The sequence below is a fragment of the Didymella exigua genome (assembly GCF_010094145.1).
Source record: "Didymella exigua CBS 183.55 unplaced genomic scaffold M421scaffold_58, whole genome shotgun sequence".
Classification (NCBI taxonomy): domain Eukaryota; kingdom Fungi; phylum Ascomycota; class Dothideomycetes; order Pleosporales; family Didymellaceae; genus Didymella; species Didymella exigua.
Genome location: NW_022984832.1, coordinates 40,993 through 60,053, shown reverse-complemented (window position 1 = coordinate 60,053; position 19,061 = coordinate 40,993). Strand labels below are relative to the sequence as shown.

The 19,061-nt window shown below is 51.8% G+C and overlaps 4 protein-coding genes across 4 annotated transcripts; 1 reads left to right on the top strand and 3 right to left on the bottom strand.

The window, feature by feature from the left end:
- Positions 1–1,275: 1,275 nt before the first annotated feature.
- M421DRAFT_76769 (S-glutathione dehydrogenase) lies at positions 1,276–2,698 on the bottom strand (the record flags this gene model as incomplete). Its single annotated transcript, XM_033597255.1, has 3 exons — positions 1,276–1,554; positions 1,606–2,308; positions 2,358–2,698. 3 exons carry the CDS (start codon positions 2,696–2,698, stop codon positions 1,276–1,278), a joined length of 1,323 nt encoding a protein of 440 aa, XP_033443139.1.
- Positions 2,699–4,319: 1,621 nt separating this feature from the next.
- On the top strand, positions 4,320–6,516 carry M421DRAFT_426377 (lysyl-tRNA synthetase). The gene is made up of 2 exons (XM_033594367.1): positions 4,320–5,099; positions 5,150–6,516. The coding sequence occupies exons 1-2, from the start codon at positions 4,619–4,621 to the stop codon at positions 6,337–6,339; spliced, it is 1,671 nt and encodes a 556-aa protein (XP_033443138.1). The 5' UTR covers positions 4,320–4,618; the 3' UTR covers positions 6,340–6,516.
- A 685-nt stretch (positions 6,517–7,201) lies between these two features.
- On the bottom strand, positions 7,202–11,266 carry M421DRAFT_76745 (uncharacterized protein; the record flags this gene model as incomplete). Its single annotated transcript, XM_033597253.1, has 3 exons — positions 7,202–9,212; positions 9,246–10,310; positions 10,359–11,266. The coding sequence occupies 3 exons, from the start codon at positions 11,264–11,266 to the stop codon at positions 7,202–7,204; spliced, it is 3,984 nt and encodes a 1,327-aa protein (XP_033443137.1).
- A 1,599-nt stretch (positions 11,267–12,865) lies between these two features.
- M421DRAFT_76812 (uncharacterized protein) lies at positions 12,866–13,420 on the bottom strand (the record flags this gene model as incomplete). Its single annotated transcript, XM_033597263.1, has 1 exon — positions 12,866–13,420. A coding segment is annotated over one exon (555 nt), but the record flags the coding sequence as incomplete, so codon positions are not given.
- Positions 13,421–19,061: the final 5,641 nt, after the last annotated feature.

Here is a 19,061-nt window from a genome sequence, read left to right as displayed (position 1 = left end):
TCTGAAGTCATGATGGCCCTCAAACAATGTTTAGTATCGTTCTTTATGTGTCGCTCATATGTACTGGAAGCCAGTCCCACCTTTTTGAACAGAACACGCATGGCCGCGGACACTGGGTTTCTTCTTTAAGAGTGGTATGAACCGAATACACTAATAACATGGTTGACATCAATCATGAGAAACCCCCCGACTTCATATCGGGCGAAACACTCTTCGATGTTGAAGAAGGCCCGACACTAAAACAGATCGCCAATGAGACAGGTGCATCATTGCATGATCTTCAGCGCTTGAATTCCCTCTTATTTCATACTCCGACATCACCTACCCGCGGACATTCTCCAACGTTGGCACTCCCACGTAAAACTGCTTCACCATTTCCGTTACAATCCGCGCCGCACCCCGCGACGTATTACGCATTACGTACGTGAAGGCTATGTATGCAAGTGCCCCCACGTCAAGCGCGTACCCTTGGCTATTGCGTCAGCAGCGCTTAGCGCAACACCCTTCCCTTCAGCTCCCATTCCAAACTCACCTGCACCTGTCTACCCTAATATCGGCACCATCGAATCACCGCTCTTCGTCACTGAAAACGAACCCTTAGAAACCGTTTGGAGGCATCAGCCACGAAGCGCACGCTGGTCTCTATATCCCACGCCTCCTTCGTCGCCGAGTATGATAGATTGGGCTAGGACCGTGGATCGTCCATCTTCTTACGAGTCTGTAGAATAGGTGCTGCACGGAGGTAAGATATTCGCGTCGAGGTCTGCATTCACAGGCCCCGTGCGAAGAACTGCACGGTTAAGTAGGCATTATGTGAGGACTGGAGAGGTATGTGAGTGTTCGCACATGCGGTAAAATCGTTGAAAGTAGGTTGTGGGAAGGAAAGTGATAGAAACTACACTTTTTTCCTCGGTGGCATGACAATCGTCTGAGATACGTATGCCAACAAGCTTATGTTGGTGCTTGCTCTTCTAGACAGTGCAATCCTTTTCGTTGTAATTCATAGTGACATTAAGGACGATAGTCCACGCAAATAGAACACATTGTCATCAGGGACTCAGTCGACTTCATTTCAGCGGTATATGTTGCCTACGGTGACCAGTATCATCGAGTGTCAGAAAGCTGCTGTGAAAAGACAAACAGCGTGGTCAGCGAGACGAAAAAGAGAAACGGGTAGACACGGGGCATGGATAGCATTGCTTGAACGTTATTCACTGGAGTTTCATTAACTATGCGAATCCAGCATGACGCCAGCCATCTGCCAGGGCGTACCGTTTAGTACCTGGTAAGCGCAGGCGAGCCCTGGGACGCAGGGAACGACCACTTTGTCTCAACGAAGACCTTCTGCATGCCATCAGCCTTCTCCTCGAACTTGTAGTAGACCTTGTCGAGATCGTCAAGGCTGACACGGTGGGTGACCATCTTCGAGGGGTGGATCTGCTTCTCCTGGATCATCTTTAGGAGCGACTCCCAGTACTTGTGAACGGGTGCTTGGCCGTTGCCGATCAGGCGGATACCACGCTCCATGAGCGAGCCGATGTTGAAGTGGTTTGTCTGGATGTGTTAGATCATATTCGGAGTGTCAGTCTGGAGCGGGCGACTTACGAAGCCAACGTAGACACCGGTGATACCACAGCTGCCAAAGTTCCTCGTGCTGGTGATCATCTCGTTGACAAGCTCGGATGTGTCGGTCTCAAGACCAAGCATCATCTCGAAGTAGTGGGCCCAGCTCTTTGTGTACTCACCAGCCGCGCACTCGATCGAGACATCAGGACCACGGTTCTCGGCCAGCTCTTTGAGCTTGCTTGTCACCGACTCGCCTTGACCGAGCTTGGAGAAGTCAATAGTCTCGATATGTGGGTAGTTCTTCTGCACGAAGTCCAATCGCCAGTTCGAGTCGATCATGATGACCTTCTTCGCGCCGTTCAACAGCGAGAACTCTGCAGCCATTTGTCCAATCGGTCCAGCGCCCCAAATGGCGACAACGTCACCCTTTTTCACACCTGTGTCGACGACCGCGTGCCACGATGTGCAAAGGACGTCAGACAGAAATAGACCCTCCTCATCAGGGACGTCATCGGGGAGAGGGAGGAGGTTGACATCGCCGTAAGGAACACGAGTGTACTCTGCCTGACCACCAGCGAATCCTCCGGTGAAGTGGGAGTAGCCAAACATGCCTGCTGTACGGCCACCGTAGAGGGTGTTCTCGATTGTGTTGTCGTTGGTCTTCTCGCACTGTGAGGAGAGCTTCTGTTTGCAGTAGAAACAGTCACCGCAAGCGATCTGGAAAGATGCAACTACGCGCTGCCTGAAAGACATGTCAGTGTAATCTCAAAAACGAGGACTGATGAACGTACCCCTTCTTGAACTTTGTGACCTGGCTACCGACCTCATCTACAACACCACAGAATTCGTGACCAAGGATGTCGCCCTTCTGCAGTTCAACTACCGTTCCGTGAAGCAGATGCAGATCTGACCCGCAGACTGTAGAACCGGTGACCTTGACGATAACATCGCGGGGCTCCATAACCTTGGGCTTGGGGCACTCGATCATTTCGACCTTGTTCTTGCCCATCCAAGCTAGAGCCTTCATCTTCTCTCCTGAGGGGTCGGCATACGATGGATCGTTGCCGGGATTTGTAACATTCTGAGCTGTGATAGCCTCGCCGCCATGACCAACAGCCTTCTCGAGCTGCATAGCAGCTTGGGACATCATCTTGAACTATAGTTGTGCTGTTTGCGCTTCGTCGGGTATCGGTAAGGTATCAAGTACTTCAAAGGATAGCTGAAAAGTACAGAGTTCGGGATGGGTTTGATGGAGGAGCCACAAGGGAGAGGGTCGCACCTACCTTTCTATCGACTTCGCGTCGAAACGCGCGAAGCGATGACATAAGTTTAACAGAGTAAATGCACACGCATCAATGCCGCAACTCTACACAAATACCGACAAGCCGCATGAATGCCATTCGCCCTGTAGACACGCCCAGACAGTCTAGCTCCACGTCATGACCTGATGAAGAAGGCTACAGATCCGTTGTATGGTGCAGGGGGGGCCATATCGAGCATTACACGAGCTGATGGTATTTATTCGCAATGTCATGGCGATGTCATGGTGGGGCAGATGATCATTGAGAGCGCGGGCACGCGGGGCAGCCGTCGAAGCGGAACCTGTTAGCTGGAGCGTTGTCAGCGCGAGGAGTCTGAGCGGCAGTTCGAAGAGGAGGGAGCAGCTGCTTTATCTTGTTGCGGACGGAGGACCATGATGGCACATCTGAGCGTGAGAGTGTTGGCTGTGGCACCGGAGTAGTCCACCGCTAGCCGCGCGCTTTGAAGCTGCGATCCAGCTAGCTGTCGAGACCATGTCGTAACTATGGTACCTCGCTCTGAGACTGTTATGTGAGTCTGAAGTATCCTAGACCCACTTGCGCCGTTAAAGCTCGGGGCATGCCAGGATGGCGTGAGAAAAGATGAGGTTCGTGCAGCGCCACGGATAGATTTTCCGGTGGGCGTTGGAGCTTGACGCGCTTGAGCTTTGTGCAGCGCATGTTAAATGGAGCTATCGCGCCGTCAGTAGTGCATATATACATGGATGCCAGCCCGAGGTCTCGAAGATGCGAAAGGTTATTCAACGTCATCCCCGACAGACTCTGCCAAGTGACAGATGCCCCCGAAGACCAGAATCACCGCTATACCTGCACACGGCTATAGAGAAACACGAGAGGCATATCCGGATATGGGTAGGACCACCGCGCATCGTCCAAACGTGGAGGCTGTTTCCAAGTCAATCCCATCGATTCTGATCACTCGAGGTGCAGCGCTGCGATGAGGTGGCGCCTACAGTTCTGTGGTAGGCAGGTGCTTAGCAAGGCGATCGCGAGCATCTCGACAGCAAGTTGACAGCAGCAGCACAATTCTTCTTTAACGCTATGCAAAATGCAAGGCAGTCAACGAAAAAAGCACGCTCATGAGCGGAAGGCCAACAAAAATTGCGCCGGCGGCGTCCCCGAAGGAAAGCCGTACCCCAACCAGTCCGCGCTGTGCAATGCAGCTGATCAAGGTAGATGAACCGAAGACTTGATCTCGGACATCCCAACAAGGTCTGGATAATAGTTAGCATTTGATCAAGATGGGTGGAAAGGGGCAGAAAATTACAAGTATGCCTTCAAACTCAAGGGGCGGGGGGTGAGCTGTATATAAGCAAGAGACGCTTGGACCAGCTGACTAACTAGCGCCGCCTTGGCTCTGCCGGCTGCTGCTCGTGCGCGCGGTGCTGCGTGAAATTTGCAGTTTCGTTTGTTGACAGCATGTGAGAGATGTGACGACAACACAGGTAAGTCCACATATTTTCATTCATTACCTGCAGGTGTTCAACGGACTTCCAATGCATGACCAAGAGAGAAATTCATGCTATCCATACTTAGGAAGCTTGGGGTCTTTTCGAAGCTGCACTAGAAACCACCAACTACACTTCCTTTTTTCATGATGAACAACTATAGAACCGTTGCGAATGACGCCTTCGGGCGATTGATTTCAACAACTCTTTGCACATATCTGATCCCTTCACATTCACCTTTGTCTCCCCACTGTTACTTCTAATAGGAAGCTGACTGACGAAGCCATGATGAGCAGACCCTCTCTCCATTTCCTCCGCCCCTACCTCTACCGAGGAATATCCTCACACAGGCCTCAGTACGCTCAGGCTTATTTGTCTGTGCAGTGCAGGTTCAAGCACGTAAGCGCCGACGCGTTCACCGGCCCACACGATGTCGAAAAGCAGAAGCGGCTTGATCAGCTGAAAAACATCAAGCCATTGGGCGAGTACCATCCTCAACTGATCTACCCGGCGGGTGCTGAGCCGCTCTCACTCCGAGACTTCAACGCCCGGTTCGCAGACATTCAAGGAACGAAGGCTGAAAATGTCTCCGTTTTCGGGAGAGTCCGCTCTGTGCGCCTCTCCGGTTCCAAGCTGATGTTCCTTGATCTCGAGCGCGATACTCAACGACTCCAGATCATGGTGGAGCGCAAGAAGCTAAGCGAACACGACTCGGATGAGAAATTCAAGAGCTTGAAGAAGGTTGCAAGGGTCGGCGACTGGATCTGTAAGTCAGCCAAAGTTATCGTGGCCCATCGTACACTAACAATTACAAAGCCGTCGAAGGAAACCCTACCAGAACACTGTCAGGTCAACTGACTGTCCTCGCGCTAAAGGTTCCCCACATCCTTGCGCCTTGCCTTCATCATATCCCCGACAGAGTTGACAATGCTGAAACGCTTGCTCGACGACCTCACATCCACTCGCTAACGAGCGACGAGCCCGCCGATACACTCAGGCTTCGTGCTCTGATCTATGACTACATCAGAACCTCGTTCATACAAACTGGGTTTCTCGAGGTAGAAACCCCAATGTTTGACGTCAACGCCGGCGGCGCAATCGCACGCCCCTTCGAAACGGTCGCAAACGAGATGTCCAACATGCCTATCAGACTACGGATAGCACCGGAATTGAACCTCAAGCGGCTAATCGTAGGCGGACAAGACAAGATCTTCGAGATTGGGCGCGCCTTCAGAAACGAAGGTGTTGACAACACTCACAACCCAGAGTTCTCAACGTGCGAGTTCTACGAAGTCGGCGCGACACTCCCTCAACTGATTGAGAGAACGGAGCACCTCATCCGCGGCCTCCACAGCGCCATCGAGTCCCTCCGTTCGACCTACTTCTCCACGCTCGCCGCTCCAGAGGGTATTGACTTCACCGCGCCGTTCGCGCAACTACCCTTCATCCCTGCCATTGAGCGCGCCAGCGGCCGCACCCTCCCCGACCTCGGTGCACCCACCGCAATAGAAGACGTGCTCACCTTCTTCAAAGAGCTCTCGCTCGACATCCCTCCGAACCCAACGCTACCGCGTCTTCTCGACACGCTGGCGGAGGTGTATATCGAGCCGCTCTGCCACAACCCCACCTTCATAACGCACCACCCCGAAGCGCTCTCTCCGCTGAGCAAATCCTTCACCTGCCCCACAACATCCCAGCGCATCGCTGCGCGCGTGGAGCTCTTCATTGCGGGCCGCGAATACGTCAACGCCTACGAAGAAGAAAACTCGCCCTTTGAGCAGCGGCGCAAATTCATGGTACAGCAAGACTACCAGACCGAAGGTCAGGGCGCAATCGACGAGTCCTACCTCGAGGCGCTGGAGTGGGGCATGCCGCCCACGGGGGGTTGGGGGTGTGGGCTCGATAGGTTGGTGATGCTGTTTGCGAGCAAGAAGAGGATCGCGGATGTGTTGCCCTTTGGGACATTGAGGAACGTTGTCAGTATTGCGAAGATGAGGCAGAAGTAGGGGGTGATGGCCAGTTTACGACCTGGGGTGTACATTAGCCTGTTGGTTCAGGCTTGATCATATGAATACCAGATTGTCCAGTCTACACGAAACTTGTGCCCCTTGTTCACATGGTGTTGTTTCTGGTAAATGCTCAAGTTCGCACTATCGTCTCATGACCGCGAGTCTCCGCCTGCGCCTCTAGTGCCCGTCCGCTCGTTTCTTCTGAGCGCTGCCCGGCGGAGATTCGCCTTGACCTGCTGCACTTTAAGCGCAGACAGTATTCCAGACTAGCGACCTCCATTTGTTAGGTACAATGCCTACAAGTGCAGAGTGCTATCCTACTGTGAAAGACAGAGTGTTGGCCAATAATGGCTTTACCGGATCTGGTTGGCGTTACCAAAATTTGTTGCGGCAAACGTAGCCGCTGTATATCGATGGAAAAACTGCGCTGAGTTGCTTGCTAGCTAGGAGGCGACCATATATATATGCCCTGAGACGTGCTAGTCCAAGGTAGTCAACAGAGGTGACGATCGAGGCCTGTCGGACCGACTTGCACCGCAACAAAATTGAAGCTTGTTCTTACAAGCACCTCGAAACTTTTCACACATTCTGGTCATGAATTAAGACGTGAATATACCGCGTGGCCCGTGATTATTATATTTAATTATGTTGTCACGATGTCCCGCTGTGATTATGCTATGACCTCTATTCGCATGAGGTCGGACGCCTGCATACGCAACGAGCCACCAGGCGCCGATGGAGAACTCTTCCAAGTGTGCGCGAATCCATGCGATGCCAAACAAAAGAACAGAGAACAAAGATCATGCCCGTCTGGCATTCGGAGAAGAAGAAAGAGAAACGCCACGCGACGAGAACACCATCATATAGCCTTCAGTGCCTGCGCAACGAGAATCGGGACTAAGATCGCGCTGATCAAGCCAATGTTGACAACAATCCCAGCGATAAGCGCCGCCCTCTTCGACTTCGCCGTGCAGTGACCGAGATCGCCATTCGTAACAGACGCCATGATCGAATCTCCCCACATCCTATGGAGGAACATGCAAGGCGGCAGGATACAAAAGCAGGCGAAGATCAGCCACGAGAGCTTTCGGCGGCGTATCTCGTCTTCCTCCTTGACCTCGCGCTCCGGACACAGCAGATGCGGCGAGTGCTGGTGCGCAACCGTGGTCTTGCCGCTGCGAATCGTAGGGAAGGTGTCGAGACTAGGATGCGTCGGGTGTAGAGGTGTGGCCATGTCGCACGTTGAAGGACGTCCACTGCCGCCTGCATTTACGAAACGAGAGAAATAGGTGTCTTTGCTTGACACTGTTGATCGCGCGTCAGGCGCGAGAACCATTTGCCTGAGCTTGGTCTGGCCTGGCACAGCAGTGCGGCTCGCCCTGCGAGCAGGCTTGAATTGAGTCGAGTATCGGAGACTGCGTCGGCGATCTGGACCAGCAAGTGGTGAGGAGCCTTGCACAGGTTCCATACTGTATGCGCTAGGGAAGAGGGTCACCTGGGACGGCGTTCGCTCGTGCTGATCCTCTGAAGCAGGTCGTGTTTGCCGTATGCGAGTGACACTGCCGGTTGCTGGAAATGGTGAGGCGTAGAATCCATCGTATTCGGCTCTTGGGCTTGAGCTAAGCTTCGCACCTGGGCTACTGGTGTCTGCCACACTGCTACCCGCATCGTGCATACCGGTACCTTGAGGAGTACCTGTCAAGTTGCCCTTTGGGCCGACCACCGTGAACTTGTCGAACGTATTCTCACGCTCTAAGCAAGGAAAGTTGTTGCTGCGTGGCGAGCTGGTCTGGGGTGTTCTTTCGTGACTCTTGAACCTGTAGCTGAGATGTTCCGATCGCTGGTCGACGTCGCTGTCAACCAAAATGTCATCGTTGGGTCCAGATGCCAACAACTCCTGCGTCTCCTTATCACTCAGGGCATAAGGGTCCGCCCACGGGGCGAATGCATAGGGCTCTAGCACCGCATATCTTGGTTCTGTGGACAGGAGAAACACAGGCTCAGTCGATGATGCTGGTGAACTCGAGGCGGGGCCAGATGCAGACATATCAGGTGCAGTCTGTGAGCCGGGACAAGTTGTAATATGCGGCGGTGATGAGCTAAACGGGTGCATGTGTATTGGCAGCGGACTAGGATGACTGTAGTTTGACTGTCCACGCGTATGGTTCTGCGGAGTCCACGTCGGGATGGATGCATTTGCCGGTCGGTCATAGCTGTTCCGACCGCCCTCACTACTACTGTAACCGGCGATGCTGTCCAGGGACATTCGACCTGGTTCACTGTCGCCAGCAACAGTCTCCCAGTCAGCCTTTGCGGCATCGATCGTTCGCAGGGATCCATCCGTGAGTCTCTTGTTGCGCAGCAGATTCACGGAACTCCATCTGCCCCACATCGCTGGTATATCCTCTTGACTAGGGTCCCTCTCAGCCGCTGCCTTGTCGAAGATGTGCTCGGCTTGATCCAGTGCCTCTTGTGGCGTCTGTGGGCTCGCACAACCTTCAGGTTGCGAGTACGACGAAGACGGTTCAAGACCTTTGTTTTCAGGCTCTGAATATGAGGATGAAGGCTCCAGACTGTGCATCAACATGCTGCGTCCGCCTGCTTCAGGTTGTGGCAGTTGCAGTAAGTTACGTGTGTCTCCGTACGAGGTGTACGATGCATTAGAGAACATATCGGAGGCCTCGGGTCGAGCAAGTGGGCAAGGCTGCTGATCGTACTGGAAAGCCGGAGCAAGGGGCGCAGGACCTGATGGAGGCAATCCAGGCCGACGGTTCCGTATGTAGTCCTGCGGGAGAGACTTCTGTACAATACTACTTGCAGTCTCGATATCATGCGCTTGGTTCGTAGGTTTCAGGCCAAATTCGAATTGGCTATACCCAGGGATGAGGGTCGCACGTTGTGACCGGTCGTTCAATGGCGCTTCGTCAACATCGCTGGTATAGTGAACAAGCAAGCTGATAGTATTGCCGCTGTCCCGCGGCTGCGTGGCGAAGCTATTCGTTGCTGTGTTTCCAGGTTCATACTGATCAATAAACTTGCTGATGGTATCTGAGTTCCCGTCACCTTGTGCGACCGAGCGACGAAATGACTGCTTGGTGAGTGGCCTCGACACCGGCCGGCTGCCACCCCCCAGATTGCTGTAGCTGTACTCGTTCGCCATACCCGCTGCATCCATCCCGCTGTACCGAAGGAAAACATTACTTTGGCGGTTGCCAGCAAGGCTTTGCTGGCAAGCAGACTTCCGGTGATCATCTCCAGTGTATATCGAAGAGCTGGCGTATGTAGAAGCACGATCATCATAGTAAGGCCTACCAGCTGACTCTGTCGCAAAGACAGAAGTACGTGAGTTCCCCGCACGACCGGTCTGAGTGGAGTGTTCGTCCGGAAGCATTGAGGTCAAACCTTGCGAGTCGTAGCCGCGGACGGGGTCCCTTCGCGCAAACTCAATCTCGTCTTCATCATCGCCTGAAACTGAGCCCAGGTCGTGCAGAGAAGCAGGGCTGGCTGGCGAAGTGGGAGAGACCGGGCTGATGGGAAAGTATGGCATCCTGTCTGCTGGCATATACGTTTGTTCGAGCGGTCGCAGTGGCGTCTCGTCAACACTTGTGGAGAGACCGCATGTGTTCTGAGCTTTGAACTGCTGCAGCTCCTCCTCCTCCTCGCCGGTTTCTTGAGGCCTCGTGAGCCGTTTCGTAAGCGTACGTGTGAGTTGTCTGAGGGAGAAGCGAGACTCGTTCGGAGCTTTCTTGACTGCTAGCGGAGACGGTGCGAAGTGGGATTCGGGGCTGTAGATTGGCGAGGTGTATGTTGACGAGCCTGGACTGATCGCCGCTGGTGTCGGTGGCAACGGTAACTCAAGCATGGACGAGTCGAACGAGTCTTCAGCACGCCGCATAATGCCTGCATGCGCCGCATTAAGATCACCGTACAAAGGACGCTTTGGTGCCATCTGTGCATTAGTCAGTACGCTGTCATCTGGCTTGGGTGATGGGCTACAGACATCTGAAAGACTCCACTGCGAGCTCTGTGCCGACCGAAGTGGGAATACCTCGCTCGACTCAAGATCTCTCGAAGGAGTAACAATGTCGTGGAACTGCAACGAGTCGTGTGGGTTTACCAAATTGAAAGACGCGCCGCGATAGTGAATGGTGGCAGGCGTAGCGGGTGGGGTCACCGGAGCGGTGCTTGCGAAGCTGATTGCTTTTTCGCGTTCGGTCTCTCGGAGCGTGACGAAGCGCGGCGGTTGTGGGAATCGTGAAAGTGAAGGCGTCGGCGGGGTCGTTTGTGCGTCGCTCAAGTTGGTCTCCTCGGCAAGGAAGCTGAGCGGCGCGGGGAGAGTTGCGCGGATTTGTCGTGTCGGTCTCACTGGTGCATGAGATGGGAAAAACAACGCAGAGCCCGTTGGCGCAGGCGGGCGTGGAAGCCTTTTTCTGTTGCCAAAATTGCGTACCTTCCCTTGCGAGTCAACAGTTGCAACACTCGAGATGCTGCCTCCTTGTGTCCGCGGTTCAGCTGACTGAGACCGAAAAACGTGATCAGACACAGGTTGGACGCCAAAAATTTGGTCCTGTGGCGCCAGTTGATGCGCTGAGTGGGAAGGTTGCAGAGGGCGAGCGAACGAGTGTGGACCGTATTGTAGAGTGGGCTTTGTTGATGGGACGCGTTCGATCTCGTTTAAAGCAAACGCAGAGGCCTTTCGCCGGAGCGTCTTACCAGAAGGTGTTGCGATTCGTGGATGGGGCGTACTTTGTTGCTTGCGGTATTCGTGGATCGAGAGAGTTTGAAGGGGTGTCCGCAAAGAGGCTGAGGAGTGGACAGAGTGGTGTGGGGAGTGGATTGGTGTGATCGGTCCTGACCCTCGGTGTTGAGGTGAAGCCAGATCCGACACTTGAGGTGAATGCGAGTACACATCGTAGGCTGCCATGGTCGCCGTCTCTAACCTGCTAGAATCTTGACGCTGACCCGCCGTGTCACGCTGATGTGGTTGTGCAGCCAGTGCCGTGCCCTTTTGCTTGTTTCCAGGTGTCTTCCTTTTTCACTTGGACATTCGACAGGTTTGCTGATGAAGGGTACTAGCTCATACATCGCGCCATCTACCCAAGCTTGCGAGACGGAGCTTGGTGGCTAGCAAGGTTTGCCAATTTGTGGTGGATGAGGTGACAGCTGCTTCTGCGCCAAGTGCATGCAAGCACGAAGGAGCTAGATTGGAGATGCGAAAGACGTAGCAATGAGCGGACTGGATGTGAAAGCCATAGACAAGGAAGTAAGAGGAGTAGGACCACGACCCAGTGCGTTGGTCAAGGGAAGCACGCTGCCTGCAATGGAGAAGAGCTGGAGTAGAGGAAGGCACGATGGCCTCACGGATGTTGACTAGGAGAGATGACAACGAGCGCCAAAAAAGAACATTCTTAGACTTCCACGCCGCTCCGGAACCACCGACCGTGCTTCGTCTGAGCAGACCACACATCTCTACCACGCTCATGTGTCTCGCCATGGCTCATCACAGATGCCGGTTCACAGTGTCTGAGGAAGTAGTGATGCAGCGCTGTGGATGGACGTCAGGAAAGAGCGGCGATATTAGCGCGCTCGCAGCGGAACCAATCACGCCTCAAACCCCCTTTCGCTGCGCAACACCGCGCTGAGGTGAGCAACAGCAATAAAGAGCCAGTACCACTCGCAGCCCTCTCAGCTGCCCCTCATCTCGTTTCAACGTTTGTCGCCTGGGTTAGCGGAGATAAGGGCGGGCTCTCGCGACATGAGGGATGAAGGCTCAGCTCATACATGGAGGCGCGCGAGACCAAGCTAGCTGAGGCTCTGCGGAATTTTCTTAATTATGCCAAATGCGAGTCGCGAGGAAGCTGCAAGGATGTGTGGGTGTTCCGCTGAAGATTCTTTAGGAAGTGGCGTCGGCCTTGCCAAGTTGCCACCCCCTTGTCAGGCATGCTTGGCCATGTGGCCACATGGCCACCTCTGACCTGAGATGCGATGACAAAATGTACTGTTCCGCCCAGGGGCTCACTATATTGACGAGCCTTTTGCAAGGTTGCTTGCATGGCCGAGTGGGCGGAGCTCGGTCCTGACACCCCTCACGTTGTGCAAACGACCAGAAACAAGCTTTAGAAATGGAGGTCTTCAGCGATGATATATGTGAGTCTATTACTGGGCATCTAGAGACTGTAAAGAGGTGTATTGTTGGATCCAGTTTCATCTGCGACACAAAAGCCACTCTGATGTAGGATTCACAAGATATCATCTGGACAATACCGTGTCCGTGCGCGTGATGCCCGGATTCGCGTGATGCCCCGAAACACCAAAACAAGCACCTGCAAACATAAGGCTGTAGAGCTACACAGAATAGCTATTATCACGAGATTTTGTAGTGGATAAATCTATACAGATGTACGATTGTTCTGGCTACCCAAACTTCTTACGTGGAGCAATTTTGCGGCCACGGGAGTTGTATACAGGTGGTGGTGATAGGGAGCGCGTCGCATCAATAGCATGACTACTACTACCTCCACCACTACGCTTTTTTGTTTTTTTTTGGCTGCAATTGACGTGAGGCCTGCCGCTTAGCCTGATTAGGCAATTGGGTACTTTTCTCAGCGTTTTTATCGTGTTTTTGGGCCTCTCTGGCAGCCTTGCGTTTTGCTACTTCTTCGGCCTCCTTAGCACGCTGTTGGTCACGCTCTTTCTTCTCTCTTGCCCGCTTCTCACGCTTCTCCTGAGCAATTTTTTCGTTGTATGCCTTATTAGCACTCCTTGTCTTAGCTCTCTCACTCTTTTGGAGTTCTTCTGCCTCCTGGTCTTGTTGTTTTGCCCTCTCAAGTGAGCGTGCTCTCTCTACTCTGCTTGGAGAGTAGAATTCTGCTCCACCATGATAAGACTCTAATGGCAGAACTTTCCTCTTATTCTTGTGCTTCTTCTGAGTCTTTAGAACCTCTTTCAGGCCTCTAACCTCGTGGTGGAGGAGAGAATTCTGGATTGAGATGTGGTGGAGTGATCGGCTAATCTTTTTTAACTCCTTACTGCTCTTATCCTTAGCCACCTTGCGTAACAGAGTCTTAATCTTGAGCCAGTCCTTGCCAGAGTAGACTGAAGAAGAGCTGCTGTTGCTATCAGAGGCCTCAGGGGTATCCTTTGCGAAGCGTTGGAGGATAACGTTGGGTTGAAGAGGTTGGTTGGTTGGTTGGTATTTATTTTACGTCTAGATAATAGGGATAAAGTCCACTATCTCGCCTCCCAAAGGGCATATACGACGTGCTGAGCTATAGGATTACAGTGCTAACACACTACCTTAGAAAGCATTTCTTGCCTGCGCGGGTATTGCTACTGTTTTAAGCTACAGCTCCCCTGCCAGTTAGGGAGACTAAGCAGTGTAGATACATTAGGGTGAATCCCTTTTGTGTGTTTAAAGGCAGTAGAATGCTGTAAGAGTAGAAGAGAGAGGGAGAGTAAGAAGGAGAGTAAGGAAAGAGTATGGTTGTTTGCTGCTGTCGCAGCACAGGGTGAGCTACTAGGGGCAGACCTTAGTATAGTATTAAGTAAGTTAGGTGAAGGCTTCAAAGGCCTCTAGATCCCTAATAAGCACACTAGTATATGCTACACCTTTGCTATAGCTAGATAGTGGTATAGGTAGTTGGAGTGGCTATTAGCTAAAGGACCCTTAGGTCTTGCAGCAGAGTACAAGGTGCTCTAGTGTCTTGTTGCGCCTGTATAAGTAGGTAAGTGTTATGTTGTTGTGTTTATACTTTTAGTAGTACTAGGCAAAGTTGCTGTGTATAGATTAGATTAAGAGCAGTCTAGCTAGGGTAGCTCTTAGTAGGTCTAGTTTAGGTAGTCTGCTGCGTAGTGTATAGTTAAGATCCTAGCTCTTGTACTATTTTAAGAGCTTAGTCTTCTTGTTAGACTACTATGTTTATTGCGTGTGCTGTAGCATCTTGCGGGCTATTGTCTTGATGCCTGAGAGTGTAGGCATAGCCGCTATTCCAGTTAGGGGTGATGGGTGCTGGGCTTCTAGGTTGGCAAGTCTGTCTGCTGCTTTGTTTCCTTCAATGCCTAGGTGCCCAGGGGCCCATTTGATTGAGATGTCGTGTGTCTCTATGGCACTGTGGCACTCCAGGAAGGCCCACTGTGAGGTAGGGGGTGCGTCGCCCCTAAGGCACCATATAACTAAGGTGCTGTCTATGCATAGCCAGATTCAGCGCGTGCAGAGCGCTGGTTGTCTAATAGTGTGCTAGAGGCCTTTCCACGCTCTAGTTGCCTCAGCGTCAAAGACGTGCGAGGTAGAGTGGAGTGAACCACGTCTAGTCTACAGTTACTTTCTATTCTAATACACAGCAAAGCTATAGGTAACCTACTTTTCTCCTTCCTTTGTGTACTGTTTAGAGCTATCTAAGAAGATAGTAACGTCTAAAGGTAGAAGGTTAGCCTACTATTCTTAGAAAGCCTTTGCTACAGACTTTTTATCTAAGCCTATAGTAGGGTCTGTGTAATAGCTAGGTAAGTAGTAAGGGGCTAATAGTGTTATCCTAGGTATCTTAGGCAGAAGAGATCCTAGATACTAGACCTTGGTCTGCATTCGCTGCAGCTTTCCAGCTAACCTGCCTATGCTCATCCTTATAGCTACTGTGCGGCTGGCAAGTAGATGTTCTGCATCTACTGTGCGTAGATGTGTTGCAAAGCGGAGTTTAGCTTCTTCTAGTGCAGTAGTAGCAGAGGGTAGTCCAGCGTCTTGGAAGAGAGTAGCAATAGGGGTTGTTCGCCACACTAGGAGGATCCCTCTTGCTGCTATAGCCAGTGTTTTGTCCATAACCGCTATGTGCCACCCAACATAGGCACTAACTTCTGCTAGTCTTCCAGGTTTGAGTGTACGTGGAGGTTTAGTACAGCCTCTGTACCAGCACTCAGCCCCATACAGAAGAGATGGGTATACGCAGGCGAGGGTAGCCTTGCGAAGGGAGCTAGCTGGTGGTCTGTAGGCTGTGTTTGCTAGGCTGCAGATATAGTAGACTACCTTGGCCGCTTTTGCATTGTGCGTGGCTACATGCCACTTAAAGGTAAGTTTGTAGTTAAACTAGATCCCTAGCTATTAGAGGGCTGGCTAGGTTCTTGACGTGTTTAGCAAGATTAGATTAATTATGTAATGCTTGTCTATCACACAGGGGGGTGCGTAGCTGCTCTTCTGTTAAGTAAGGTAGATTATTTCTTATTTTTCTAGGGCAAAGGTGACCTTATTAGCTGTGCCCTATGCTCTAATCTGTTGTAGGTCTGCTGCTAGGAGCTCTACATTCTTATCTAGGGAGTGTAAGGCTTAGTATAAGCATATGTTATCTACATATCCAAATCTCTTCTTTGTGTCCATAGACAGCAGCTCTGCTAGATACAGTGTGTACAGGATTAGGGAGAGGGGTGAGCCCTGCAGCGTGCCGCAGGCGACTGGGCGGCTAGGGGTAGTGGCTTAGCCTAGGCGTACTTAGACCCTTCAATTAGTAAGGAAAGAGTTAACAAAGAGGATAGTCCTTTGTGGCCAGCCCTGTTAGGCTATCTAGTGCAGAAGGCGGTTCTTAAGGAGAGCGTCAAAGGCGCCTTGCACATCTAATGTTACCATTGTGACGTGCTGGCCTTTAGCCCACGCAGCTTCTGTGTTATGAGTAAATGCTGCAGTAAGATCTACAGCAGAGCGCTTTAGGAGGGCGCCTCTATGTTAGGGGCTAAGGATCTTGTAGGTCATGGCAGTCCACGCTATTCTTCTAGCCACTGTCCTTTTAAGTCCTTTTCTAATACAGGAGAGGAGTGCTATAGGTCTCTAGGATTAGGGTGACGTCTAGTCTTTCTTTCCTGCCTTAGGTATTATAGCTACCTCTGCAAGCTTCTACTAGCCTAGGAAGTGGTTTAGTTAAAGGCATTGCTGAAAGATCTGTTGTATAAGTTCCCTAACCTGGGCCTAGCAGGCGCGGAGCAGTCGCACTGTAGAGTGGTTAGTTCCTGGCGATGTGCTGGAGACCCCTATTGTATTTCGCTCAGCTTCCTCTAGTGAGATGTGTGTGCTCTAAGGGAGAGACGCTCTTGCTTCCTGCTCTGGTTGGTGGCTGAGGTCGTCTTCTGCTGTGTAGTGGTTGAGGATTTCCTCTCGGAGTGCCTCTGCCTTCTCTAGGGGGTCAGATATTGTTTTGCTGTCTATTATAAGAGGGGTGTCCTAGTAGTTTAGTGTAAGCTTGTGCTAGGCAATTACCTTAAACAGATCCTTGCTATCCTTAGCATTGTTAATAATATGTCTCTAGTATTGCCTTTTAGCCTGTTGGACTGTTGTCTTAAAGGCTTGTGTTTCCTCTAGTAGGGCGCTGCTGCAGCAGTGTTGTCTGGCGTGTTTGTAGGCTTAGTAGGCTGTCTTGCACTCCTTAGTCCACCACAGTGTGGCGCGTCCTTGCTTGCGATCTAGCTTGCCTGCTGTCCGTATAGAGTGCTGGAATGCCTCTGTTAGCAGCACAACGCATCTGTCAAGCTGTGCTGCGTCATAAGCCCTAAGCAGGTCTAGGATGTTCTAGACGCCTATCTTAACAAGCCCTGTAAACTTAGGTAGGCCTGCTTCTGTGACTTAGTAGTGGTGCTAATCTAGGTGCTGCATGTCCCTTATAGAGGTAGGGACATAGGTTACTATTGTCTTGTGGTCTGATCCGCTGTGCATGCTCGCATCTACTCAGGACTGTGCGAATGGGACATTAGAGAAGGTAAGGTCAATGACCTGGCCAGCTTGGTGTGTTGGCTGTCCTGGGATGCCGATGTAGTCCATAGAGGCAGCAGCAGCCCATCTAGCTAGCTCGGCACCCCCGTTAGCTGCGCTGGCGGTAGGATTGAAGGACTCATGCTTAGCGTTGAAGTCACCCCCTATGAGGCATTGTTGAGGAGGTGCGAGATGCGTAACGTATTGGATTACGCTAGGGGTGTATGGCTGTCTGTAACAGTTAAGGATTAAGACACTGTTTACAACAGCCTACAGCAGATCTAGGTGATTAAGGCTTTCTCTAGCCTAGAGTTTCAGGTGGTGCCCTTTGCGTATATAGGTCATCACCCTAGGGCGGACTAAGCCTAGTGTGTTAGGGGCATCCTAGGTGCTAATAGGTGCGAGGTGTCTATAGCCTAGGTGGGTAGAGGTTCTTGAGTTAGCACAGGTGAAGGGTTCTTGGACGCATACTACGTCCATGTCCTTCTGAAAGGCCACTTCTAGTATAGTAATATGGCAGGGGGAGCTTCTGCTAACGTTGGCCTAGCATACGCAGAGTTAGTTTCTCTGCTTGCTAGGCTTTTGTTGCCTGTTGTGGGCAGAGGTAGTGTGTTAGTGTCCTAGCATGTAGATAGTGGATCCTCGCTCATGCTGGTGTCCTCCCTCTCTAAGGTGGAGGTGTTAGTGTAGATAGTTAATTATAGGCGCATACTGTTAGCAGACATGTCCCTTATATTTAGGTTTGCACAGCCTGCAGCAGCCTGTCTTAGTCTCTTTTCCCTGCTAGTGGGTAAGGATGCTTAAGAGGCGCTGCTTATTTTAGTTGTAGCTGCCCTGCTCTCTTCCTCTAGTGCTTGCCTTTAGAGAGGAGAGTAGGGAGCTAGGATCTCTTAGGTGTCCTCTAGGGTGGTATCCTTGTGCTGCAACGTTGCTTGGTTAAGGGTTTCTTCTACAGTCCTGTAGAGATGCTGGTATGTTGCTCTGCCTGCGCAGCAGATAGAGTTTAGTTTAGTCTTAGTAGGCTTAATTATGTGTCTATGCGCCTAGCGAGGGGCTGCAGGACAGTTAGAGTGACTAGCTGGGTGAGGGCCATGGCAGTTAGCACACTTGGCTTTATGAGGGCAGCTGTCCCCATAGAGCCCTTGGTGTCTATCTGTGCGGTCCCCACAGTGTCCACAGCGGGCTACTCTAGTGCAGCGGGCGGCGTTGCAGTATTGTTAGCAGCCTGGATTGTGTCGCTGTATAGCAGGGTGTTTGTGGATTTCTTTAGAGAACTGGCTAGTGCCAAAGAGCTAGAATAAGCGGACTGGCTCCTTGTATGATATAATCTAGGTAGTTAGGCTATTCTAGTTGGCCCCGTGTTGTGAGGTTCTGCAGCTAACTGGCTGCTTGCCTGTTTGTGAGCAGACTTCCTCCTCTACTAGCTAGATAGTAGTAGGTAGTTTAGTGCTATCTAGAGTCTAGAAAGAGCTAGGAACTCCTTGTACGGCGTAGTTAATCTAGTATTCTAGGGTCCTAATTGCATCCCTACCTAGTGCTTTTACTATAAGCTCCTAGTTTTCTTAGGTTAGGAGTTAATCCCTAATTATTTTGCTTGTAGGCGTGATTACCTAGCCTGTGTTAATTAGTGATGCAGTAGGGATATCTTAAAGGGTAATTCCTTTAATACTCCTACAGACTACCTGTCTTACTACAAAGGGGGAGGGTTGTTGTAATTGCACTGCTAGGTTAGAGATTGTGACAAAGATTTGATTGTCTTCCTTTGGCTTAGGGGGCGGGCCAGGCCGGGGCCTAGCAGGGTTCAGGGGCCTGCCGTTGCCCCTATTCTTTGGCGCTGTGTTTTGGGGGTCTCTGGCTACGTCCGCCCAGGAGCGGCGGCCTGATTCTTGGCTCCTAGGGTTGCTTTGATTGGTGTCGCTGCTCCAGCGGGAGCTGGGGGGGGAGTTGCTTCGGGAGAGGGAGGTTAGGGCCTCAACGACTCTCTGCTGCAGCTCTG

What these genes read in the sequence shown, in the direction of transcription:
- M421DRAFT_426377 (XM_033594367.1), top strand. Translation starts at nt 4,619, where the DNA reads ATGATGAGCAGACCCTCTCTCCATTTCCTCCGCCCCTACCTCTACCGA. An exon ending in AAGGGTCGGCGACTGGATCT is followed by an intron (nt 5,100 to 5,149) that starts GTAAGTCAGCCA and finishes ACAATTACAAAG; the next exon opens with CCGTCGAAGGAAACCCTACC.